This window comes from Colobus angolensis, unplaced genomic scaffold (genome assembly GCF_000951035.1).
Source record: "Colobus angolensis palliatus isolate OR3802 unplaced genomic scaffold, Cang.pa_1.0 Scaffold75, whole genome shotgun sequence".
Classification (NCBI taxonomy): domain Eukaryota; kingdom Metazoa; phylum Chordata; class Mammalia; order Primates; family Cercopithecidae; genus Colobus; species Colobus angolensis.
Window position 1 is genome coordinate 2446100 of NW_012121265.1, and position 27236 is coordinate 2473335.

A 27236-nucleotide genomic window follows, 5' to 3' on the forward strand; every position below is an offset into this window, starting at 1 on the left:
AAGAGGATCAGTGTTTCTCTGATTCCTTGATGTGAAAACATCAAATCTTTCTGTATTATGGGATTTCAGAGTAACTTAGTGCTCGAAGTGGAAGATGCTTTGAGTAGGCCTTTATTTAATCTACTTGGAACAGTACAGTAGGTATTTCTTAAAACTCCTAGCTCCTTTAGCTCTGTCCTTGATCACATTTGTTGATAGAGCGTTTTTCTTTAGCCTGTCTTTTAGCAGTCTTCCTTCTCTACCTCCACAGAAGGGTCTGGATTTTCTTTTCTTCAGCTTCCTTTCTTTCTTCCAAGCCTCGACTCTAAGAAACTCTATTTGTGTCGAGGTGTTGATTTAGCCTTTCTCTTCTGTTCCTAGTGTGTCCGAGTCAACCCGTGGGGACCAAACTGGACTATTCCCTGGGTGAAAGTAGTCCTAAGGGAGATGATGTTGTATTAGCTTTATAGAAGCAGCAGAGGCAGGGCCACACTTAATGGCATTTGGGATTCCTTACTGTGGATAATGGCCTCTGTATAATTGATAGTCAGGACACACAGCCTACACTTGCTATGTATAGGGCATTACATACATCAGTTCTCTCCTGTTGTCCGTTAGCTTTTATCTGTCAGATATGCATAGATTAATAGATAATATTCTGTCGACCCTTTGTATTTTGTTTCTAATCATTTACCTACTGAATGAAAGATCTCAAGCCTTGTTGGGACACATCAGAATTAAACTTCCCCATTCTCCTCAGGGGATGAGACAGGCTTTTCCATTGCTTTTCCCCTGAGAAGTTTTGAGCACCACTTTGACATCCTAAGTAGTGAAGTAGAGAAATAGCAGCATGTCTCTACTGGCTGTGTATATTTCTGGGCTGTGCTGATGGACATTCGCTGGTGAATTATCTTTGATTTGGAATACACAGATATACAGATGTGGGTTACTGCTCCATACCTTCTGTGCAGATCAGTTTTCAGTCATTACACAGTGTAGCTGAATTTTAACTTCTGATGGAAAAAGTTCATGAAGTTTAGCTGCCTCTAGGCCTGGCTGGGTGATCAGCAAGTCAAATGATTTGTTTAATACTGGCCCAGTTGCCGTCAGGGTTGGGGGGAGGTACAGGAAAACCAAAAAATCTTTGCTTTTTGGCCTCAAAGTATCCAAGAGTCCCCTGGGGACCCAATGTGTTCCATGTGTGGCCCAACCTTGGCTGTTTTGCAAATCAGTGAGAAGACCAGGGCTCTGAGAAGGGCTGAGTGATGGGATAATTAGAACCAAGCAGCAGCGGGGTGGATGGTTTGTCTGCAGATAATAGCTTGTTTGCTAATTGCCAACACCAGATTTTCTGGGCAATTAGACATTTGGTTTCTTTCAGGACTGTCTGTGCAAATGTGGACACATGGCCGCAGGCCTTCCAGGTAGCAGGTGGAGAGGGTGGCTCCTGGTGCTGATGGCATTTCTCTGCAGGCTGCCCAAGGGCTGTGGGCAGGAAGGACCTCTCACCAACAGGTGGAAGGACCATCTGGCTGGAACCCCTAGGTGGGAGGCAGAGATCCCCCTGCATTCACGGAAGGGGTTCCCTTGTGCTAGGAGATGAGCAAAGATGGTGGAGTTCAGCAGGCTGGTCTAGAAACGGAGCTGACTTCTCCATTCTCTTTTCAGGAGCAATTAGAGCCCACGGCTAATAGCAATTCTGTTAGTCATGGATGCTAATAGAAATGAGAAATAACTTCCCTTCCCAGATGAGCAAGTTGATTTAAACTTTTCAATAAAGTTTTTTTTAAAAAGTATGTATAATATAAAATTTGCCATTTAAGCCAATTTAAGTGTACCATTCAGTGGCATGAATTATATTCACAATGTTGTGCAACCATCACCACTATTTCCAAAACTTTTTATTACCCCAAAGAGAAATTCTGTACTCATTAAGCAAGAACTCTCCATTTCTCCCTCCCTCCCACCCCTGGTCACCTCTAATCTACTTTCTGTCTCTATGAATTTGCCTATTCTGGAGATTTCCTATAAGTGGAATGATACAATGTTTGTCCTTTTGCATCCATGTGTTTTACTTAGCATATTTTCTAGGTTCACACATGTTGTAGCATGTATAAGAATGTCCTTCCTTTTTACAATGAAATACTATTCCATTGTATGGATATACCACATTCTGTTTATCCCTTCATCTCTTTTTTTTTTTTTTTTTTTGAGATGGAGTCTTGCTCTGTCACCAGGCTGGAGTACAGTGGCACAGTCTCAGCTCACTGCAACCTCTGCCTTCTGGGTTCAAGTGATTCTCCTGTCTCAGCCTTCCGAGTAGCTGGGACTACAGGCACATGCCACCACGCCTGGCTAATTTTCGTATTTTTAAATAGAGATGGAGTTTTACCATGTTGGCCAGGCTGGTCTTGAGCTCCTGACCTCAAGTGATCTGCCCACTTTGCCCTCCCAAAGTGCTGGGATTATAGGCGTGAGCCACCGCACCCAGCCTGTCCCTTTATCTGTTGTTGGACACTTGAAGTGCTTCCACCTTTCTGTTATTGTGAATAATACTGCATGAACATTTGCATAAAAGTATCTCCTTGAGTCCCTGCTTTCAGTTTTTTGGGTAGATACCTAGGAATGGAATTGCTGGTCATATGGTAATTCTGTACTTGACTTTTTGAGGAATTGCTAGACTCTTTTCCACAGCAGTTGTCCTGTTTTACATTCCCAATAGCAATGCACAAGGATTCCAGTTTCTTCACATCCTTGACACACTTGTTATTTTCCTTTCTTAAAAAACTATAGCCATCTTAGTCAATGTGAAGCCATAGCTCACTGGTTTTGATTTGCATTTCTCTATAGACTAATGATGTTGAACATCTTTTCATATACTTGTTGATGTATCTTTTGTGTATTCTCTTTGGAGAAATGTCTATTCAAGTCCTTTACCCAGCAAGTTGGATTTTGCCTCTGTAATTACTGGACTGTGCCTCTCTCTCCCCAAGATAGGAATTGAGCCTCATCAGGAGGAGAGATGCTGTGAGCTTGCAGAGAGTGGGAGGTGGCTGTGCAGATTTGAGGCTTCACATTCCCTCTTGCATGATTCATTTCATTCCTACAGCCTGTCTGGTACCCACTGTAATGATGCTGCCTGAGTTCTCATCAAGTAGAAAAAGAAATCAGCAAGAGCCTGGGATTAACCCAAAGTGATTTAGCAGAAGAGGCAGATGGAACCATTCCACCTGCTCCCCTAGAAGCAGACAGGCTCTTCTCAGACACCTCAAACCTTCTGGTTTCCTTGACCACAAGTATTGCCTTGGAAAATTACCCATTTCTTCCTAGCAGGTTTCAGTACGTATGTACTAAATGGAGCAGGATGTGCAGAGCGCCGAGGGTGGTGCTGGGTCGCTGCAGGTGCCCAGCGCCCGGCCTTCGTCTCTGCGGTGGGAGCACACAATCCTCACTCAGCTTCTCTGTGCCCTGCCAGCCCTAGGCAGCAGGCAGGGAGAGCACAGTAGCGCGTTCCAATGCCGGCCAGGGAGAGTGTGTTTTCTCCCCGGGGGGCCCACTCCTGGGGCAGAGCCACTGGGCTCTGGGAAGACTTCAGAAAAGTGCTAGGCCTGAATGATGGTGAGTGCAGGGGAACAGACAAAATGGTGTTCCTGCTGCATAGCTGCTGGCCCTTCGCCTGTTTGACCTCGTAGCTGTTGCGTCCCATCTTCAGGGGCTAGAAATGCTGATCTGTCTGCCTTTTTGCTGTGGTTTTTATGATTGAAAAAGGTCCAAACCTTCAGTATCACTGAAGAGAGATTAATTCACATGCCCTGCCAGGGGGAGGGAGGAGCTGGCGCATCTGCTAGGCAAGGACGCTCTTTCTGAAGCTTCATCACATCCAACATTCCTAGGACAGGGGTTGTTCTTCCTTGCGGGGGAGGTACCCCTCACCCCTTTGGGAACCTGAGGGCTGTAGATACTCTTCCAAGAAAATGCACACAAAAATTTGACATAATTTCAGGTGCTTACAGGTCCTGCGAGTCCATCATGGAGCCTAGCCTCTGGCCCCACAGACAACACAGCCAGGAGCTAGGGCTTTCGGGCACTGACCAGCATCTCCAACTAAGCTGGGTTGAGTGGCACAGAGGGAGAGGCCTGGTGGCGACTGGGAGGAAAGGAACATCTCATTTGATCAAGTTCTAAATACCAAATGCGAGGGGGTGCTGGGAAAGATGATCCTGCCTTCCTGGCTGGGACTGGGCCTTGCCCATTTCGTGAGCTGGCTTTGCAGAGGCCGCAGTGCCTGGAGGAGTAAGGCCATGCAGCCCTCATTTCTTCCTCCTGGGTCAGCCCATGCGACTTATAAGGAGGCGACTTTGTTTTTCCTTTCAGAAACGGCTCCCACATCTGCATATTCATCTCCAGCCCGGAGTCTTGGGGACACAGGAATAACGCCTCTGTCCCCCTCCCACATTGTGGTAAGAAATTGTGTGTGTGTGCGTGTGTGTGTTTGTGCACGCGTGCGTGCGTACATGTGCATACTGACTTCCTTTGCATTCTGGGTCTGATCTCACAGTTCAGGCTGCTGGACAGCCTCTCACATTCACTGGTTAGAGATTAAATTGACCTGGTCCTGGCCACAGGAGCCCTGCCAATTCCCTTCCCTGACTCCGGGCCTGGGAAGGCTTTCTGTGCTGTGGCTAGTGCTTCTGGAGCAGGGGCCTGCGTGGGTCACAGAAGTAGGTGAGATGGGAGCAGCCCTTTAAAGATTCAGGGTCAGAGCCTGTGAGGCGTCCTCTTGAAAGGAAGCCGCTGACTCTGGCTAGTGAATCGGTGAAATATATGGGCTTTGTTGACTGCGGTTGTCTGCAGTGTCCAAAAGTCCCCGGCAGTATATTCGCTTCTGCAACAACTTGCCCGGTAGAGAAGCCCTGAGCAGGGCTTCATATGCATTGAGGGGGGCTGTTGCTCCCATCCTGCCCTGTATGAGGAAACATGGATGTTAGGGGGCAGCTGTTAAGAGGGGTGTGCGCACAGATGCACAGGCAGCCAACCTGAGTGAGTGCCCGGAAGACAGGGCAGCTTTGTGTGAGCTGTGCAGGTGCACAAAGAAGACCCGAGGAGAACTGCGGAGTCACCTCTAGGTGGGGGTGCCAGCCTGTCCTGGTTGCCTGGAACTGTCTGGCCTTTACACTGCAAGTCCTGCACCCTGGGAACTCCTTCAGCCCTGGGCCAACTGGGAGGATTGGTTCCCTAGGGCCAGGTTCTGTGGTTTTCAAGCTTTGCACCCTGAAGTTGTCCTGTAAGAGCTTCAGGGCTGTGGGGGAGGGGAGCAGTGTGAGGAGAGGCCAGGCTGGTGGCATTCTTACCCTTCCCCTCCAACGTTCATTGGTGTTATAATTTGGAGCTCTGTAGGAGTTAAAAAAAAAAAAAAGTGTAAACTGCTTGAAAAAAAAGAGAGAAAAGCTTGGAAACCTGAAATGGCCTGACCAAGATGACTTAGATGAGGCGAGGCCCTGGGTCCTGGCAGCCACAGTGGGGCATGTGGCTGGCCTGGTGGGATTGGGCATGGTCCTGGGATGCCCAGCCCTGCTCACATGCACCAAATGCCAGCACAGATAGAGCAGTCACCTGGGTGTATGGAGGGCACAGCTAGCAAAATGCTCCTGGCAGTGGCCAGAGGTCTGCACAGGGTCTTGCGGAAAGCAGCGGGGCTTGGAACTGCTGGGCAACCAGCCCTGTTGATAGAATTTCTGTAATCAGCCGTGTGCACGCACGGTCGATAGAGGGGACTGGGCAAGCTGCAGGCTTTGTCCAGTCAGCCTGGCCCTCGTCTCAGGGGTGCCCCCATTTCTCCCCGAGCCACTCAGGCGGGGGCCCAGGGTGGGCTGCCTTCTCCCCAGGGCTCTCCAGGTGGTAGACTTGAGCTGGAATATGGAATGTCCTTCTGTCTGCAAGGAGTTCACAGCTAGGCAAGGTGAAACCCCCCAGGGGTGTCTTCCTGAAAGCCAGGCCCACCCTTCCACACCCCCCATGCCTCACTGTATATCTGCAGAACGACACTGACTCCAACGTCTCAGAACAGCAGGCATTTCTTGTGGTGGTGGCCATCGACTTTGGGACCACATCCAGTGGCTATGCCTACAGCTTCACCAAGGAGCCAGAATGCATCCATGTGATGAGGTGAGTGTTGTGGATGGGAGGGCCACGTGGCTGGTGCCAACCACTGCACCTGTGGAGACTCCAGGCAATGAGCCAGTGATTGGCACTTAGGAAGAGGGCCCTGGATTCTGTTCCAGCTCGGCTCAAGCTCACCATGCCGCTTGGGACAAGCCATTTCTGATCTCTGAGCTCCAGGCTCCTGGTTTGAAAAGATGTTGGTTTGATTCTGATTTAGTTGGTCTGGGGAGGGACCTGGGCAATATGTTTGAAGCCTGGCCCAGGTGAATTCAGCTTGTGACCTGGGTGAAAGGCACAGACCTGTGGTGTCTGTGATGGAAGGATCCAGGTACCAGCTTGGCCACTTACTGTGTGACTTCAGGCAATTGCTGAACCTGGTAAACCTGTTTCCTCATTTGTGAAATGGGGATCCTGACAATACCTCCCTCACAAGGTGTGTGGGCAAATGAAATGAGATTGTCTATTAAGTGCTTAACGTGTAGTAAAATGAAAACAAGTAAGGTGCTGGTCCTTTCATCAAGTGAAGAGAAGTGTTGGGGTATTGGTAGCCAGAGGCAGACAGCACCTGCTGGAGAGAAAGCAGCATGAGGCGAATATCAGCCAAGTGGCCCCATAGGCAAAGTTGCCCTGGGCCTCCTGGGATGCACTCTGTGCCGGCATGCCCCCTTCCCTTCCCTTCCCCACACACCCAGCACCCTGCAGGCCCCCAGCGCTACCCATCCATGGGATCCCAGGCTTGACCCATGACCTTCTTGCAGGGTGCAATACCTTAAATCTTTGGAAGCCCAGGATTTATCACCCCAATTTTTCAATTCCAAGGGATGACTCTGAAGATACATTGTAATTGGCTTGCAGTTCCTTCAACTGAGTAATTGTGGAATTTAGTATTGCTCCTAGATTAAGATTTTTTAGTTTTGTTGTTGTTGTTATTATTTTTTTTTAAGAGACAGGTTCTTGCTCTTTTGCCCAGGCTGGAACGCCGTGGTGTGATCATGGCTCTCTGCAGCCTCAAACTCCTGGGCTCAAGCAATCCTCCTGCCTTAGCCTCCCAAGTGGCTGGGACTACAGGTGCATACCACCATACCCAGCTGTTTGTATTTTAGGAATTTTTATAAAGGGTTGTGGAAAGCACAACTCATAATAAAAGTGACTCCCACCCCAATCTTGGTTTAAGTCTCATCCTTCCTCTTGAAAACCAGATGTGGCTCAGGCTGAAGCTGTTGTCCTAAGAGGGTACAGAGACTTTTGCGTGTCATGTCATCAGGAAATGATGAAAAGCTGGTTCTATAGCCAACTCTGATGACAGCATCGCCCTTGGTGTTCAGTTGTCACCAGGAATCTCTCCATTTAGCCAGATAGATGCTGTGAGGGTCTGTGCTGCTGCCACTGACCCCCAAGATGAAAAATCCAAGTGGAGAAGAATACGCCATTAAAGGCTAGAATCAGTGTTTATCAGCTTCTGTGTAGTTGTTCTAAGAAATGTTATTTCCACAGAATAGTCATGCAGTGAAAACAGAAAAGAAGGAATGGAAATAACCTTGAACTTGCTTGGGGAGTGGTACTTAACGAAGCACCACCATAGTTCAGGGCCTCTAGAGGTGATACCTTAGTCATGGGAGAGATGTTGGAGGGAGGTTGGTTGGGTCTCCCTGAATTTTATTTCAATCATATTAGCATAATCATGCTAATGTGACATGTTATAAGTGAGAAAGTTAACTTTTTTTTGTACTAAGTAGGAATGAAGGAATACAAATTTGAAGGGAAAAAGTTCATGGGGTCATTCTCTGCTGACAATGCCACTGTTAATATTAATGACAATTCCATTTGTGAAGGGCAGTGTGTGGAGCAGCTGCCTGGCATTGGGACCATCTCTGTGTCTCAGTGCAGTCACCTCGAGGACTTTGGCTCCTCGGCTAGGAGCAGCATCCTGATGGAGCTTGACAAGGAAATTGGTCAGGGATGATTCCAGACCCATTTGAGTGGCAAATCTCGGTGGAGGCCAGAGCTCCATCTGGACTGACATGGTCCTACTGATGCTTAATGACATGGGGTCGGGAGCAGGTCTGGGCTCAGCTGGGAGCGTGGCCACCTCCCCAGTGGGCGAGGAAAGTGGCTCATTTTCCCTTCTGCACTGCATCTCCACCTGAGGGTGCACGGGCTGTGCATGGGGTCGCGTGTCCAGCGGCAGGCCAGGAGCCAGGATCTGGTTGGGCAGGGAACAGCTTGGCCTCTTGGTGGCCCTGGCCTCTCTGCAGTGGCCCGAAAGGTGAGCAAATGCATTGAGTTTCCTGTCTTCCCCTTCACCCTTCCCTTACTCTCACTGTAACCTCTCTTTCTCTCTCATTTCTTTTTAGAAATGGGGTCTTGCTATGTTGCCCAGGCTGGAGTGCAGTGATATGATCATAGCTCACTGTGATCCTCCCACCTCAGTTCCCCAGAGTGCTGAGATCTCTGTTTCTATGGTTCTTTCACCTCTACTCTAGGATAAGTCTGAGCCTCCTGGTTTCCCTTCCCCTCCATTTAGCCCAGTCTGCCCTTATGAACAGCAGCTCTGATTCTGTCATGCCCCTGCTCTAAGAGCTTTAGTGGCTTCCCATTGTTCACAGAGTAAATGTCTAAGTCCCCAGGGTTCTCCTCAGCCTGATTCCAGCCGCTTTCCCAATCGTGTTTCTCACTCTTCCCATTTTCACAGTCACTCTTCCCACCCACATACTCTCTCCAACCAACGCAATCACTTCACGTTCCCCACGAATGCCCCGGCTGGCCCACCTCTGACAGCCTGGAGTATCCTTCCCTCCTTTGAGATCCAGTTGTCTGTCTCTTCTTCAGTTCTCCCCCCAGTCCTGGATTCTTTCCTCTGCCCCACCAGCTGGCACCTTGGGCCCCTTATTTGCATCTCATAAGGCAGGTAATTATGCATTTGTTTATACTTACCCTGTTTCAAAGAGGATTCAGGCTAGCAGTATATGCAAATTGAAAACACAGTGCCTAGCAAACTGTGAATTATTTGAAGACACAAACATAAAAGTTTCATGCCAGCACCTGGTACACAGGTAGATGCTTAGAGTAGATGCTCAGTAAGCATGGAATGAAAGATTAAGGCAGAGCTTGTTACTGAGCAAGAACTTTCCACTTGCCCAGTTCATCTCCTTTTTAACTGAAGTTGTGTCTCTAGTAGCTGCTCATCCAGCTGAACCAGAGTGCGTCTGGGCACCCACATCACCAACACTCATGCATACAGTAGGTGTTCAAATCTGTGCTGCCTGAACTGGGATTTTGAAAGAAGGCCTCATAACTTCTGCTTCCGTTGGTGGCAGGCGATGGGAGGGAGGTGATCCTGGTGTGTCCAATCAGAAGACGCCAACCACCATCTTGCTGACTCCCGAGAGGAAGTTCCACAGCTTCGGGTATGCCGCCAGGGACTTTTACCATGACCTGGATCCCAATGAGGCCAAGCAGTGGCTGTACCTGGAGAAGTTCAAGATGAAACTGCACACCACTGGGGTGAGCGAGCCTCTCCCCGGGCCCCAGGTCTCCCACAATGGAGCGCCAAGGCTTCTCCAGCCTTGGGGTGGGGAAGGGATGCAACCCAGGGGGCCCTCCAGTCTCTCCCAAGCAGAAATCAGTGTCTATTTACCTTGATTTTACACACAACTTGGCACACACAGTGCTTTTGTGGAATATGCGATGCTTTCCAATGTGCATGTGGGCAGGGAGATGTTCTGAATATTTAACAACTCATTTGTCTTAGAAATGGACCTATCAGAGTAGACCCTGGTTATACCAGAGGAGTGGGGTGCTGGGGGCCTCCTGCCATGCCAGGAGTTCCCCCTTTAGTTTCTAGATTATTGAAAGATCCGCATGTCATGAAGGATCCACTTGGGGGCTAGGGACACATGGGGAGCTCAGGGCAGTAGCTCTTAACTAAGCAGTTTGGATGTAACAACCAGGAACAACTGGTACATCCAGTTCTCTGTGTGGAGAGGGGGAGCTCAGGACATCAAAGTGCCCAATAATCAGAGGTCCAACTCCCAGAGTGGTGGCCTCCGCTCCCAGCAAGCCAGTGTTCCGTAAGACATCTACATCAAATAGGCACCCCCTGCCACCCCGAAGCTTCGTAGAAAAGGATAGGGATAGGACGAAACTTTTTTGAGTTAAGCATTTTATTCCATAAAGTTTCCTTAACTTTCAGTGCTTAGAAAGGCAGGATGATGATAATGTTTAAGATCATAGACTCTAGGGCCAGATGGCCTGGGTTTAAATCTGGCCACTGGTACCTTTGAGAAATGTAATCCAAGTTACTTAACCTCTCCCTGCCTTGTTTTATCTTCTCTGTCAAATGGAGACAATGGCAGTGCCTTCCTGATGGGGATATTGTAGGGATTAAAGGAATCAAAATACATAAAGCTCTTAGAGCCGTGCCTGGTGCAGATTAAGTTCTAGTCAAGTGCAAGCTCCTATTCAAATTGCTTTCATTTGTCTGCTGAGCACTTGCAGATGACAAAGCAAACATAAGTGGTAAATTCAGCAGCCAGCACCCTGCCTTTCAAGGCTCTGTGCTCATCGGCGTGGTTGTCCTTCTGTGGTGCAGACCGAGTTCTGCTAGAAATGAACTGTGCCTGTTTCGCCTAATGGGATTCAATGCTGAGTATCAGGATGGCAGGTGGAAGGAAGCACGGATTTTTTTCAATTCAGAGCCGTGGCTTCCTGGCGCTTGGCCACCTTTCCAAGCCTGGGAGCTGCGGCCCCAAAGCTGGGGTATGTTTGCTGGGCACCAGGAGCAGAAGGCAGCTGCCTGGGAGAAGAGCAAGTGCAGCTAGGTCAGGATGCCACAGACGGGCTCCACGTGGCTGGCTTAGTAACTCAATGCCCGTTTTCACTCCCAAGGCAAAGCGTAATTACCCAGCCTGGATCAATCTGGAGGCCCCAGTGATTTTTTTTTCCCTGGCAGTAATGAGCTTGTTGGTTCAGGAGACCTGGGGGCTTCCTCCTGATTTTTGCTCTCACTCCCTGCCCATCCCTACCCCACAGGGACTTTTCTCATCATTTTTTAATGACCTCCATCCACCAGCATCTGGGCTCTGCAGAGCATCCTCTCCTTAGGACCACACTCAGCAGCTGCTTTCACTTTTGGTGGAGAAAGGAAGGCAGTGATGCTGGGCTTCTGGCGGATTAGACAGGGCAAGCCTTAAAATAGGAGCTCTTCTATTTTGGTGACTTGGTTGGCAGCGTGTTGGGGAATGAAAGCTTTGTCTGTTTAGCATCATGGATGGGAGTGGGTTGGTACGATTAGGCCTCCATCGGCGGGGGGGTGGGGGATCCTGAGCGTGACTGTGTGTGTTCAAATGTGGAAATGGTATGGAAATTGCATGGGGAGTGGCACCTGCTGCCTATTCTCTCTTCCTGACTTCTACCATTGCCCCTGAAACCTCTGCTCCCAGAGGATCCAGGAGAGAGAGGGAGAGGAGGGAGCAGTGAAGGCAGGGCCTGGAGGGGATAGCCAGAGCTGTCCCCAACACAGTAAGGGGACACAGCTGCCAGCCCGCATTTTGGGGGATGCGCCCTCCTAGTCTGCCTCTTTAAGCATGGGGGAACACAAACGTGGCTCACCAGGATCCTCTAGGTCCCCTTGGAGCAGTCCCTAAAGCCAGAAGACATGTTTCTCCTTTGTCCTCTTCTTACTATTGTTCCTCTTCCTCCTACCAGGACCTCACCATGGATACAGACCTGACGGCAGCAAATGGCAAGAAAGTCAAAGCCCTTGAAATCTTTGCTTATGCCCTGCAGTACTTTAAGGAGCAGGCGCTGAAGGTAGGACCGATAGTTGAGGCCAGCCAGCTGTGTGCTACGCAGTGGCACCGTGCCAGCTCCGTGTCTCGGGCTGCTGCACCTGCTGGCCAGGGTAGGAGGCACAGCCTGGAGGGAGAGTGTGGGCTTTGGAGTCAGCACAGCGGGATGAACCCTCACACACTGCTGCTGGGAATGTAAACTGGTGTGGCCTCTTTGGAAAACAGTTTGGCAATTCCTAAAAAAGTAAAGCGCAGAGTTACCATAGGACCCAGCAGCTCCACTCCTGGGTAGATAGCTAAGAGAAGTGAAAGCAGATGTTCACACACACACACGTACGTGAATGTGCATAGCAACATTATTCACAACTACAAGAAGTGGAAGCAGTACACATGCTGTCCACACAAACACACGTATACATGAATGTGCATAGCAACATTATTCACGATGACGAAAATCGGAAAAAGTCCACATGCCCATCCGCTGATGACTGGAGAAACAAAATGTAAAATGTGATCTATCTTACAATGAATGTCATTCAGCCAGAACAAGGCCTGAGCTGCTGCTACATCCTACTGCATGGAGAAACCTTGAAAACGCCATGTGACGTGAAAGAAGCCAGATACAGACAGCCACATACCGTGTGATTCCATTTGTATGAAATGTCCAGAACAGGCACCTTCACAGAAACAGAAAGCAGAGGCTCTTTCTGCCAGGGGCTGCGGGGAGTGAGAATAGGAGCCGCTGCCGAAGGATATGAGTTTTTTTTGGGGGTGATGAAATTAGGTAATGGGGTTGGTTGCGCAACCTTGTGAATACACTAAAGCCCACTGAATTACACACTTTAAAACTGGGAATTTTGTGGTATGGAAATTATATCTCAGTAAAACAAAAAGAACGGCAGGAAACATACTTAGCAGCCTTGCCATTTTGGTCAAGGTACTTAATCTTTCCAAGATCCTCTTTCCTAACTGGAGAGTGGGGTGGATCACTGTACCTCACAGGCTGATTGACAGCAAATCGGAGTGGGCATGCAGCGCCCTGCTTGCAGCTTGGTCTATAGTAGGCACTGGGTATATGGTGGCTGCTATTTCCGCCCTTCCTCCCCCTCCTCCTCTGCCCCCCCAGACCCCATGGAAGAAGCCAATAGTGTGAGCCCCCTTGGGTCACCCCCACAAAGGTCTGTGGTCATGATGGCCTGAAATGCCAGAAGCATCTAATTTTGAAGTGGAATATGGCTGTCCACTCGTGTCTCCTCCCACAGGCATGCAGACCAGTGGGTGGGGATCAGATGATTAAAGAGCCCTGATGTTTTGAGCTTTACCCAAAAAGATTTGGGAACTTCAGAAGCATTTGGTATTGTGTGACCACTAAAGGAAATTTAGTGAATTCTAGAAATAGGGTCAGAGGGAGACAGAGGAAGTGAGAACATGGTATTACTTTCATCTGTTCAAGTACCGGTTTTTTGAGTGCCTTTAATGTGTGAAATCCTATACAAGTATGGCAGTGTATAAATCAACTCAGTATACAGGAGTGTGTGGTCAGGGTCAGAGTGGTGAGGGGGTAACTGCGGGTGCTGGGGGAGGCAGAGATTCTGTCCAGTGGGGAGCGTCATGGAAGGCTCCCTGTAGGAAGGTGGATTCAGGGCAGGGTGGGGTGTGGTTGACAGGCAGCAACTGGAAGGATGGGTATTTCAACCTGGTGGAATGGCACAGGCTCAGCTCAGAAGGAAGAAAGCAGCAGACAAACAGCTGTGGGAAGAAAGCAGTTGGGGTGGAAGGAGAGTAAGGCTGCAGGATAAAGCCAGGATGCCGTGAGCTCAGGACAAGAGAGTACAGAGCTGCGGATGCCAAGCCAAGGAACTTCTTGGTTAATGGGGAGTCCTCAAAGGATTTCTAATGGGGGAATGAGTGACAGAGCCACCGAGATAGTAGTGGAGTGTTGTATTAGTCTATTCGCATGCTGCTAATAAAGACATATCTGAGATTGGATAATTTATAAAGGAAAGAGTTTAATGGACTTACAGTTCTACATGCCTGGGGAGGCCTCACAGTCATGGTGGACGGTGAAGGAAGAACAAAGGAATGTCTTATATGGCAGCAGGCAAGAGAGCTGGTGCGGGGGAACTCCCCTTTATAAAACCATCAGATCTCGTGAGATTTATTCACTACCACGAGAACAGGATGGGGAAACCGCCCCCATGGTTCAGTGATCTCCACCTGGCCCCACCCTTCACACGTGGGATTATTACAATTCAAGGTGAGATTTGGGTGGGGACCATACAGCCACACCATATCAAGTGTCTTAGTCTATTTTTGTGCCACTGTGACAGAATATCACAAATTGGGAATTTATGAAAAACAGAAATTTATTTCTGATGGTCTGGAGGCTGGGAAGTGCAAGATCAAGGTGCTGGTGGGTTTGGTGTCTGATGAGGGCCCGGTCTCTGCTTCTAAGATGGACCCTTGAACGCAGCATCGTCTTGCCAGGGGATGTGGATGTGAGGAAGGAACATTGTTCCTCACGTGACAGAAGGCAGAAGAGTGAAAGAGCTCACACACTCCTGAAACCCGCAAGCCTTTTTTTTTTTTTTTAAATGGAGTCCTGCTCTGTTGCTCAGGCTGGAGTGCAGTGGCGTGATCTCAGCTCACCACAACCTCTGCCTCCCAGGTTCAAGCAATTCCCCTACCTCAGCCTCCCAAGTAGCTGGGACTACAGGTGGGCGCCACCATGCCTGGCTAACTTTTGTATTTTTAGTAGAGATGGGGTTTCACTGCTTTGGCAAGGCTGGTCTCGAACTCCTGACCTCGTGATCCACCCACTTTGACCACCCAAAGTGCTGGGATTACAGGCGTGAGCCACCACACCCGGCCGCAAGCCCTTTTCATAGCGCAAAAATCCATTCCTGAGACCGGAGCTCTCATGACATAAACACCTCCCATGAGGCCCCACCACCCACCCAACACAGTTGCACTGGGAGTCCATTTCCAACACATGAGTTTTCAGGGACACATTCAGAGCACAGCATAGAGTGAGAGACCCCAGTAATCCCAAGAGCCTGCAGGGTGGAGGTGGGCAATGTGGAGGCAGCCCTCTCATTCTGGAGGTTTCTCTGCAGGGAGAGAGGGAGGCTCTGAGACACAGCCACGGGGTCATTCGGGGAGCGAGAAGGAGGACTGCGACAACCAAGAAGACAGAGGGCCCGCGGGCTGGGAAGGAGTGGGTTCTGGGCAAACAGTATTCCACCAGTAAGGGGACAAGGGGCAGGGAGGGGCCTGGCAGCAAGGTCGTTGTGGGGTCGGGGGAGGAGGCATGGGAGGGGGAAGGGAGGGGACTGGTTCGGGAAGGTGACCACAGTCAGAGACAAGCGTCAAGCGTTGTGAAGCCTGCTTGGAACAGGAGAAGGGGTCAGCCCCTTTGTTCCAGGCGGCAAAAGGGGCAGAAGGGGAGGGGCACAACGAGGTGGACCCAGGTCTGCCCGAAGAGCGAAGGTTGCAGAGGGACACGCTCAGCACCTGGTGGCCCAGGAGGCCACGTGAGGATGTGTCTGTGGGCGCCGAGGCAGGCGAAGGAGCACAGAGCACAGAGCCCACAGGGGCTTCTGAGTTAGGAGGAGGAGCCATGGGGGCTGGGGGGAAATGTAGGACTCAGAAAGCCCAGGATGTTGGTGTCTTTCAAGTTTGCCAGCAGGAAAGGAGTGAGCAGCCCATCTCAGAAGGGGAGGGAGGAGGTAGAGGGAACGGCCCCAGAAGGTCAAGTGGCCATGTGGGCGGTTGTTTGTGAACTCCTCAGCTCAGCCAGAGAGGCTCCAGGGAACCTGCTGGCACCTTTCTTTCAAAGGTAGCTCCTCCCAGCAGGGAACATGCCATGAATAAATTCCAGGAGAAAAAGCTGTTTGATGTATAGGAGGAGCTAGACCTTGCCAGGGGCTGGCTGGAGTCGGAGGGAGGGGATTATAGCTTGCTTGGCCGGAATAAGCAAAGGCAGGATATCTACTCAAGTGGGATGTCCAAGAGTCACAGAAATGAAGCCGCCCAGTGGGTCATGAAGGAAAGCCCGTGACAGTGCCTGACACATGAGATAGTCAATTAATTAATGCTGGCGCCTTTCCCTTCCAAGCTGTTCCCTACCCGCTGGGGAGCTGACAGCTCCTCTAAACTCTCCAGACAGCTCAAGGAAGCCCATCATGTGTATTTTGGACCCTTTTCCTTTTAAAGAGTTTAAAATCGCCCGTCTGGTAATGGGCACCATGCTTAGAATCTTCCCGACACACATCATACCCTCACCTGCTTTTTCAAACCCAATGCAGACCTGCAAGGAAACAAAATATGATGATAAAAAATTGGTCCAAAGCAGAGATGTTTTTGGAAAGATGTTTTAAAATAGTTTACTGGATGTACTTAACACTACTGAACTGTGCACTTAAAAATGGTTAAGGTGATGAATTTTATGGTGTGTATATTTTTACCATGAAGCATTTTTATTACAAATTTTTAGAAAAAGTAAAGGAAAAAAAAAATCACTTACTGATCAAAGAGGAAGTTAGTTTGGAGAGAGAGAGAGGGCGAGCCAAACCCAAGATAACTGTTTGAAACAATAGGAAAAATGAGACACTGTCAGGAATTCTTTTTGTTTGTTTTTTCATCAGTCTATTAATCTTTCTTCTGTCTCCAGAGCTGATTTAAACACAGAAGTGCCTTGGTGTGTGTTTGGGTTTGATTACAGATTTGTCTGGTGAATGTGGCAAGGGGAAAAGAAAGGAAGGAAAGAACTAGCATTTATCAGAGATCTTTGGGCCAGACATTCCTCATGTGTTTTCATTTAATCTCGCCAGTAATGCTGTGGGTTAGTTTTATGATCTCCATGCACAGATGGGAATACTGAGTCTAAGAAGTCCTCCAGTGACATTTTTTGTCTGTGTGAACCAGGTGGAAACCTCTGATGCTTCTGCTCAGCCCATTTATCAGCATGGGCCTCAGTAATGTGGTTTAACCTTAACCAAAATTAAGGGCCGCATGGTTCTTGATGAGGTCATATCATTCATAGCCTTCCCTTCCTGTTGGGAAAACTCCCCTGATAATGCTGGCCTTGCATAAGGTAGATGACAATGATGATAGCTGCCACCAGCTGGTAAGCATCACTGTGGACCAGGCACTGTTTAGCTGTGGGACCACATGTCATAACTCAGACCTTCGTGGAGTCAAGATAGACTACTAGCCAACATGAATATTACTGCTAGCCAACATGAATATTATATAGCACTATAAGTGTTTAACTGTACATAGCACATATTTATGTACACCCACAAATCATCCTTGCAAACATGCTTACAAGCAAGAACTCTCATGGCTCAACCAATTGTAGAACATGATACCAACAGCCAAAAACCAAGCTCTTCCCCAAGGATACCAACCAACACTGTCATTCATTTATCGTACATCGTGCGATAGACTAGACTCTGGGTCTCAGTTTTGGCTCTGCTACTTTCTAACTGTACAGTGGTCAAAAAGGTACTGAGCGTATCAAAGTCTCAGTATCCCCATTTGTAGGAAAGGGGCACAGTGAGAATCCCTTTCTAACAGGATTCTTCACTGGATGAATAGAGACAAGCTATGCAAAGTGCTTAATAAGGTGGCAGATACATGCTAAGCACTCAGTAACTGTAGCTCTCCATAAATCATCAATCCTCTCAACAATCTTGGGAGCTAGGCATTATCTCCACTGCACAGATATGGAAACTGAGTCCCGAGACGTTGTCACTTGTCCAAAGTCACATGATTAGGAAGTGGCCAAAGGGATTTCCTCTGATCCTCCTCTCTCCAGCCCATGGTCCCATTCAGTGAGGGAAAGGGGCTAGAGCTCCCTGCTTGCTGAATATTCAGGAAACAGATCTTTGCTCTCTGATGCTGATAAGTTTGGGGGGGGGGGCTGAAACTGGCTCCTGAAGAGCTTTGGCAGGAAGCCTGGATTCAGTGAAGCTACAGGAGGCTGCCCCAGGGACCAGCTGCCACTTGACCTGTTGCATTTCTTTCCCTTGCCTTCAGGAGCTGAGTGACCAGGCGGGTTCGGAGTTTGAGAACTCTGATGTCAGATGGGTCATCACGGTGCCTGCCATCTGGAAGCAGCCGGCCAAGCAGTTCATGAGACAAGCTGCCTACCAGGTGAGGGTGGGGTCAGGGTGGGTGGAAGCCGGAGGAGAAGGACCCAAGATGCCCAGGGTCCTCACACTTTCTTTCTGCTGCAGCAAAGAAAGGAAGTGTGATTGTTCCCTGCACGCTTCACTCAGCAGGGGCTGTGTTGGAGATGGCAGACCCCTGCAGAGGGCAGTGGCATGGCCAAGGGGCATACCAGGCACAGGCGCTTGTTGGCCAAGGAGACAGATGCTCCAGTGCCAGTGGTGACTGTAGCCCCGCCCAGGTACCTCCCACATTCACTGGCCTCGGTGGGAGGCAGCAAGGAGGCTCCCCTAGGCAGGGTGGGGGCTGGGAGACAAGGAACCTTCCCGTTCCTCAGCTTCCTCCTGGGGCAGCAATAGGGGTCAGTTCCACAACAAGAGCTGCGTTCGGTTTCCTTCCTGGCTTTCTACATTTCCAGGTCATGTTTCTTCTGCGGAGTCTCCAGGGCTAGGATTTCAAAGCTGTGGTTCAGAGACATTTCTCTGCGGGTGAAATGAAGTGAGAATCTTAAGGGAAAGGCTTGGGAAACAGGAATATTTGAATAAGAAAGCAAGCAAGCCAAGGCCATTGGCCGAGAACCAGGCGTTTCAGCTTGGCGTGGAGGCTGAAAACTGCATGTCTGCTGCAGCAAAGAAAGGAAGTGTGATTGTTCCCTGCACGCTTCACTCAGCAGGGGCTGTGTTGGAGATGGCAGACCCCTGCAGAGGGCAGTGGCATGGCCAAGGGGCATACCAGGCACAGGCGCTTGTTGGCCAAGGAGACAGATGCTCCAGTGCCAGTGGCCACTCCATCCCTGTGGGCACTGGGGGGCGGCTGCTGTGAGGGTCTGGCTTCGAGGCAGGAATGGCGGGCCATGCTCACCTGTTGTTATGGTCCCTAGGACAGGACAGAGCTGGCTCCTGTTGCAGTTAAGCCCCTGGGCGTATGAACACCCATGCCTGGGGCCTGGGTCAGCTCTCTGTGTGTTGAGAGTCAGTTTTCTGAGTCTTCAGCTGAGGCTGGGTTGTGTGGCAAGTCACCAGAGTCATTAGATGTCCCCTCCCCGCTGTCATGCCTCTCAGGAAGCATCCTGCCCACCTTTCCCAGGAGTCGTACCTCTGATTTTGTTTGTGACCCGCAGAGTCAACCCGGAGCCCCAGCATAGTTGAATGGCCATGGGAACCTCAGCATCATGAATTGCATTCAGCGCTCACTCAGAAGGCTTGACTCCAAGTAGCATGCAGTTCAACTTGCATGCAGTCAAGGGCGAGGAGTCCCCTCCCTGTACTCTCTCCCCTTCCCCAGGCTGCTTCCTGTGCACTCCCCTGCCTCCGTGCAGCGTGAGAATCTGGCTCAGTGTATGTACCTGCCAAAAATAGATCTGTTTTTATAGGGATGAAGGAAGAGGGTGGAAGCTCCAGAGAGAGGCAAGCTCTTTAAAAACGGAAGAAAAAAATGCAGTTTAGCCATTCACAGAAGCCCTGGGCATCACGGAGCACAACCTCCATAGTGTCAACCTTCTGGCAGGGCCCAGAAATGGGGTATCGGGACACAGCTGTCTACAGAGACGCTGCTCAGCATTCTGAGTTTTTCCCAGGAAGAATATTCAAGATTCATGGTTTTGACTCTTTTCCCAGCCCACAGGAAGATTTCAGCAACAAATGTGTGACCCACAAAAAGGTCATTCTTATTTATAGCCTGAAAAAAAAAAAGAGAGGTGCAGTGGCTGGTAAATTTGTCAGGGGAGTTAGAGCCCTGGGCTGACTCTTCCAAGAGGTGGGACAGGAGGCGTGGGGCCCTTACACTGGGGAGTCACAGAGGAGGACACCAAGTCCCTGGAGGTTGGTGGAATCAAATAGGTGCCTCAAGAGAGAAAAGGGCCTGCAGCTCTTGGGTGAGGACAGATGTGAGCTGTGTTTATGAATGTGGGGAATTTGCCTTCAGAAGTCCAGAGACATTCTGTTTCCTCCAGGCTGGCTGACTTTGGTACAGTGTTTTTGCAGCTTCGTTTTTGATCCTTTGCAGTTCTGATTTGATACTTTTGTTCCATTGACAGCCGCTGAGTGGATTTAAAGATGGCAGCGATCATTCAATTGTTTTTTGTTCATGCATTTATTTCTTCATTAAACAGAACTATACTAGAGACCTATCTCTGTCAGGACTGTGGTAGGCACTGGGTTCTATACCCAGCCAAGGCAGGGATCCAGCTCTTGGGTTGCTCACAGCCAAATGGTTCACTGAAACCTTCCATACTTGTGGGTTAGGGAGAGGCGTGCATTGGGAAGCACAGTTGCTTTGCAGACATTGCTGCAGTCTCTTTAGCTTGTCTTCTGGAGAGTCTTAGGACAAAGTGGAAATGAAATTTGCAACTCTATGGGCAAAATTAACATCTCTCTGCTCTCTCTCCATCCCCCATTATTATACAGAATAAGAAAGATGATGATTAATTTTATATGTCAACTTGACTAGGCCATAGGATGCTCAGATATTTCATCAGTCATTATTCTGAGTGTTCCTGTGATAAAATTCAACATTTAAATCAATAAACTGAGCAAAGTGGATGGCCCTCCTTGAGGAAGGTGGGCCCCATCTAATCAGTTGAAGGCCTGAATGGAGCAAAAGACGGACCCTCCCAAGTAAGAGGGAGGGAGTTCCTCCTGCATGACTGCCTTTGAGCTGGGTCATTGTTTTTTTTTCCCTGCCTTTGGACTCAAACTTAAACATTGACTGTTCCTGAGTCTCGAGCCTGCCAGCCTATACCGTGGGTTCTCCTGGGTCTCCAGCTTGCTGGCTACAGATCTTGGAACTTCTCAGCCTCTATAATTGCATAAGCCAAATCCTTATAATTATTTATCTGTCTGTCTGTGTGTCTGTATGCCCTACTGGCCTACTGGTTCTGTTTCTCTGGAGAACCCCGACTAATACAGTATCCGAGCACAGAACATAGTTCTCAGCCTAGCAGCTTCTGCGAGTACCCACCAGACACCCGTGTATGTGAGAGGTATTGAAGCAGGTGGACATCTGTCTCCTTCTGCAAGGCGGTGGCTGCCCACCGATCCTTCTACCCAAAGTGCATCCCATCCCATGGGCCCGACTTCAGGCAGGAGAGCTGGAAGGATGAGGTAGAGTGGCTACTCCAGTAGGACAGTTGGAGAACTGGTCACGTCTACTCTGCTTGCGTGGGGAAAATGGAGCCCCTCCTTCCAGGCTTATCAGAAGCCTCCTGAGCACAGGTTTGTGGGCCAGTGGTGGGGGCTGAACTTGAACCTCCCACCTGTCAGGTGGAGGAGAAAGCAGCCTGGAAGCAGAGCTGGGAGATGATGTGAGGAGCAGGTCTGGAGTTCTGGGGCCTCCACTGGGGCAGGCTATGGCTCACTGCCGTAAAGGCTGCAGAGACGGTGCACAGATGCAGTTTCATCAGTGAAACTCCAGAAACTCGCCTTGTGTTGAGTGCTTGTTGAAAAGATGGGTTAAACCTTTATCTTTTGTAATTCCCAGACTCAAGCCATCTTTACACCCTTTAAGAGCATTCAGTGAAAAGATGGTAACAGAAAGAACAGCTGATCCCTCTTCTGAGGCCTTTAGAAAAGACTTAGAACCGGAGACTGTTCTGAAGCTGAGGGGATTGTGGATAGGAAATAGTCCAGTTTATTTCTAAGGGCATTTTGCCTAAAATGTGTAACTCTAGTAGGCTGCGGAAACCTGTTAAATAAATGCTGCTCCCATATGTACGATGATCTCATCTAACATGGAGATGCAGCTTCTTCTGCCTCCCTTTCTGAACAAGCTGCGGTGAAAAATGGTCATCAGGAAAACAAAATAGCGTAACACCCCAAACTGCTGCAGCTGTAGCCTTTTTGTAGCCTGACCACAGACCAGCAGAGCATTTAACTGATCTGGCCATTTTTTCTCAGCTGTGGACACAGTGGCAGATTCTCCTGGCTGATTGCAAGGCAGAGGAGCAGAATAGTTGGTGTAAACACCACCTGCTCCCCTCCTGAGTCTCCCTGGAGTGTGGTTTTCTCGCATGCTTCTCCTGAGTGAAACTCGTGATCACAGAGGAAGGCTCTAAAAAGCTACCACGATGGTGCTCCTGCAGCCCCGAATTCTTGGAGGAGTCAAATGGGGCAGCATATGCTCTTGGTTCAGATACTTCCTGTATGTAGAATCCATCCCCAGGTCATGTCTGTGGAATGCAGGGATGAGGGCCAGGAAACTGCAGAAAAAAGGCTGGCTGGAGGGCTGGTGGGTCCATTCGTTCGACAGCTACCTCCTGAACACCTACTGTGTGCTCTGGGGCAAGAAGAACTGAGCGTTGCCGTTAGAAAATCCACCATCCTGCGGGAGAGGCTACATGTATCTGCACTGGTAGTAACAGGGGTGTCCAATCTTTTGGCTTCCCTGGGCCACATTGGAAGAGGAAGGAATGTCTTGGGTCACACATTAAATACACTAACAATAATGATAGCCGATGAGCTAAAAAAAATCGCAAAAAAAAAAAAAAATCTCATCATGTTTTAAGAAAGCTTACAAGTTTGTGTTGGGCTGTATCTAAAGTCGTCCCAGCCTGTGGGCCATGGGTTGGACAAGCTTGGTGTATAGGACTGGAGACAGAATATGTTAAGTGCTTAGCAGGGGCCCCAGTGGAGGGAGGGCTCACACGGCAGTAGTAACCATGAGGTACCTTCTCCGAAGGCAGAATCAGCAAAGAGAGAGAGAGTGCTCTGCGGCTGCAGTTGACCTGGCGTGATCCCAGGCAAACAGACCCATAGGTTTGCTGAGGGCTGCCAGATGGAGGGCTTCTCTGGAGGGTAGCTGCAAGTGTTAATGCAGAAACGAAGCTTGCACTTCCAGGCATTGGGTCTTCTGCCCAGAAAGACAGGTGGGTTTTTGAGAGCCCGGGCGATGCTTTAGCATTTCCTCCTTTTCTCAGAGTCCGCAGCAGCTCTGGGACTCCTGGGGAGGTTAAATTTGTGCAGAGTCTGCTGCGTCTTCTCACCTCTCCTTCTCAGCTGTCTTCTGTGACCTCCATGGGGGTCTGTGGATGGGACACAGCCCCTCACTGGACAGGAGCTGGTGGAAGCAAAGGAGTGTGTTACTTTGTCCTGGGCCTCCCAGACACTGCCTGGAGCCGTGACCTTGCCTTTTCCTCCCGTTGGGAGTGGGGTTCTCTTCACCTTTGCTTCCTGCCTGCATCCTCTTCCTGGTACAGTGGGGAACCCCCTGTGAAAACAGGCCAAAGCTTTTGCTGTGGAGCTGAGGCCAGCCAGCTGGAGAGGGACAGATGAAAGGCCTCCCCTGAGGGGGCCAGCCCAAGCTATTTTCCACAGACTTGGGGCAGCCTGAGAGTCTTCAGGATGTGAGAGTGTCCTGGGCGGAGGGCAGTTCTGTTGGATTGTCAGTTGCACACAGGCACACTCGGATGCCCTCGAGTTGTAGAATTTTACACAGGGCTCTTCACCCCTCTGGACTGCTGGATCTAATTTTCCATGTAAAGATTTTCCATCTAAGTCAGAGTTCCTGCTCAATTTCAGGGGTAGTGTGGGTAGAGAGATGGGGGCAGAACTTACAGTGTGGGAAGAGGGATGAGGGGCAGAGCTTATGGTGTGGAAAGAAGGATGGGGGTGGAGCTTACAGTTTGGGAAGAGGGATGGGGGCACAGCTTATCGTGTGGAAAGAGGGATAGGGTGGAGCTTATGGTGTGAGAAGAAGGATGGGGGTGGAGCTTATGGTGTGGGAAGAGGGGGCAAGGGGCAGAGCTTATGGCGCCCTTTCTCCCTTCCCATCCTTGTCCCTGCTGCCGTGGCCCAGGCCCATCTTGCTTTTTCTGGCCCTGCAGGGGGCCTCACTGCCGCAAGTCCCACCTGGCAGGCTGACATCCCAGTGGGACGTGGCAACCGTAATGTAGCGTCTGGGTCTTTGCCTTTCTTCCCTCACACCAACTCCCTGGGCTCCACTCATGGGTCTGCCCCCGCCCTCAGTTTGTTTTCAAGTTTGAACTTTGGAGGAGAATTGTATACATACAGGCCCGGCAGTTTCTCTGCAGCAAGTTGGCCCTTCTTCCTCACCCCGGTTTGTGGAAGCCTCCCCTTTGGAGTTTCTATTTCCCTGGGAAGTCCTTGACTCCACAAGCTACAAGGATGGAAGAATCAGCACAGGAGCTGTCCCTTGGAAGGGGGTCCCTCTTGGTCTTATTTGGAATTTCTTCCTCCTGGGCCCTTGGGATCTAGGCTCAGAGGTTTCACCTTTCCCCGGGGGCACTGCACGTGTGACAGCCACATCCTCTTTCACTTTAACCGCCAGCCATGTTTGTGCCAAGGATGTCTAATGTGACCTTGTGAGGGTGAAGCTGGGGAGGGGGGACTTTTACTTGCTTGAATAGGGGGCAGTGGGAAATCCTGTCACGCACCTGAGTCAAGGCCCTGCTGACCGATGTCGCCTAAGGGCAGATCCAGCCTCTCTGACCCACGGGCTGAGCTGACGGGCATTGATGCTGCCCGGGTGGTCAGCCGTAGTGGAGGGTACTAGGTGATGGGAAGAGGGTTTGCCGCGGACAGTACAGGACATGAGAGTGGTGGTTCTTACCTGATTTTATAAAGTCAGCCTTCCAAATACGGTTCTGCCATTTTGAGGCATTTGGTATTTACAGAGTGAAGATGTTCAGTCACCTGCCTGCTGGTAGTGTCAGTTTTAGCGCTGAAAGTCTCACATCCCAGGAAATCCCTCTATCCTGGGCAAACTGGGACAGTGGGCAACCCTCCTTCTCTTTCTACATAAAGTGAAGGAGTTGACAAATAGCCCTGAAGGTCCTTTGCATTCTTTTTTTTTGGAAATGGAGTTTCACTCTTGTTGCCCAGGCTGGGGTGCAGTGGCACCATCTCAGCTCACTGCAACCTCCGCCTCCCGGGTTCAAGCAATTCTCCTGCCTCAGCCTCCTGAGTAGCCGGGATTACAGGTGCCACCCCCACCATGCCCAGCTATTTTTGTGTGTGTGTATTTTTAGTAGAGACGAGATTTCACCATATTGGTCAGGCTGGTCTCGAACTCTTGACCTCAGGTGATCTGCCTGCCTCAGCCTCCCAAAGTGCTGGGAGTACAGGTGTGAGCCACCGCACCTGGCCACTTTGCATTCTTAATTCCTGAAAATCCCCTTCCCTCCTTGCCCAATAATTGGACCTCCCAAGCCCCTCTACCCATGATGAGACTGGCTTCCCCTGGTGAGAGGTTATTTGTGCGTGTGTGACATTAGGAGACCTTCTGAACCTGGTGTGCAAGAAGAATGCACTAAACCCCAGGGGTCTGGTATAGAACTCGAGGCCTTCCTCCCAGTAGGAATGGTATGAAGGCAGCATCCCAAGATGCCTAAGAAATGGCAGAAAGTCAGCAGCATGGCAGTGGCAGGGATGAAGTGTGCTTCCGTGGTCAGTTGGGCTGGCAACCGAGGACACCCGTGTGCCTGAATGGTTTCCAGAAGCACGTGGGGCCTCCTGCTGCAGTTCAAGGCCATGAGAGGTGCCAGGGAGCTGGTTAGAGGCCCAGCCAAGCCAGGCTGTTTCTCAGAGCATCCTCAGAAGGGTTGTCCCAGGCTCCTGGGCTGGCTCTTCTGAAGGCCCACAGGAATGGTGACTGGGACAGGTCAGATGTCACAGAGCAGAAGCATTTCTGCCTACTACAGGCTAAGGCCCCAAATGTCTGCAGATGGAAGCCATAGATGAGAACTTGGCGATCAGATTATTAAAGGAATATTTATTACCATATGTGATATATGTGTATAATAAAACTATCAAAGGGTGGCGGCTTTGAATAAGATACCTGCTTGCTGACTCAACCGCACTCTAGAGAATGAGGGACTATATGGGATTCCAGGAGGGCCTTCCGCCTGGAGCCACTGCTCATCTGACACCCCCAGTAGGCAAATCTCAGGAACCCTCCTAGCGCTCTGGAGATACCAGGTCGGTTACCCAGATAGCAAAATCAAATGCTTGCGTTGCTGAGGCCCAGCCATGGTCTGTTTCCGAGGCCACCAAACATAGGGGTTTGCTCCGATTTGGTCAGACCGTGTGGTATATTACAGCTGAGAACAGATCACCCGCCTCCCACCCTGTGATGGTTTGGAAAGTTTGGGGTCTCTGCAACTCCGTGCCTCCAACCACCGGAGCGTGGAAGCCCGTGTGCATCCTACAGTCCGTATTCCCCCTGCCCTCCCCGTGGTGCTGCTCAGCTGTGAACCAAGCAGGCCCCCCAGCCAGAGCTCCTGGCGTTTCCCCAGGGTGCCTGTACATTTTCTTTGGCCACCCTGGGGTGTTTGGGTATCTGGCCTGGGGCCCAGTACCGTGGCACCCCAACATGACACTGTGCAGAGGACTGTGTAGACAATGTCCCACAGAAGCACAGCATGAATGCACCCTCCTTAGGGATGTCAGCCCACGCATGGGTGTCTTGTGAGCAGGCCGGCCCAGCGGGCCCTGGGTCCCAGCCTCTGTTTCTGTCTTCCAGGCAGGCCTGGTCTCGCCTGAGAACTCGGAGCAGCTCATCATTGCCTTGGAGCCTGAGGCGGCCTCTATCTACTGCCGAAAGCTGCGGCTACACCAGATGATTGAGCTGAGCAGCAAGGCAGCCGTCAATGGGTACAGCGGCAGTGACACAGTAGGAGCTGGGTTTACACAGGGTACCTCTGCTCTCTCTCTCCCCCTCCTGCTCTCCTTCCCTCCCAAGCCCTGGATGTCTCTCTCCCTCTGATGATTTTAAAGGCACTTAGTGTCAATGAAGAATCAGGATACTCCAGGAGGAGGTGGGCTTTAAGCACCTCTCTGCTCAGCCCCCCTACCTGGCCCCTCCGAGGACCCCCATAAATGGAGGCATGGTTACCCTGGTTCATCACCCGCCAAGTGCCTGGGGACGGGGAGCTTCTCTCTAAGAACCTGAGGGTAGCCTGAGAGCAGTTCTTGGCCTTGCATTGTACTAGGCTCTTAATCTTTCTTGTGTATTAACAGATTCTTAATCTAATTCCATTGCCTGTTATTAATTCTCCATTAAGACTGTTGATTTATTGCTGACTCACTCATTGGGCTGCTTCATGTGTGATGAGCTCATTATGTGTCTTCGCTAAGAGTTTAAAATGCAGATGAAACCAGCTGACTTTCCTGACCTAGG

The 27236-nt window shown here is 50.1% G+C and overlaps 1 protein-coding gene across 2 annotated transcripts in view; it reads left to right on the top strand.

Annotated features, from left to right (window-relative positions):
- HSPA12A (heat shock 70kDa protein 12A) overlaps window positions 1-27236 on the top strand; it is a 182054-nt gene that overhangs the window by 140404 nt on the left and 14414 nt on the right. Inside the window, exons 1-7 of one of the 2 annotated variants that reach the window (XM_011927808.1) lie at window positions 3388-3597; window positions 4354-4439; window positions 6017-6144; window positions 9459-9645; window positions 11848-11952; window positions 17973-18089; window positions 26580-26751. In XM_011927808.1, the coding sequence (XP_011783198.1) occupies window positions 3495-3597; window positions 4354-4439; window positions 6017-6144; window positions 9459-9645; window positions 11848-11952; window positions 17973-18089; window positions 26580-26751 (898 nt within the window). In that variant the 5' untranslated portion in view covers window positions 3388-3494. Of the gene's footprint in view, window positions 1-3387; window positions 3598-4353; window positions 4440-6016; window positions 6145-9458; window positions 9646-11847; window positions 11953-17972; window positions 18090-26579; window positions 26752-27236 lie in introns of those variants that run through there. The other variant, XM_011927809.1, reaches the window with a different exon arrangement.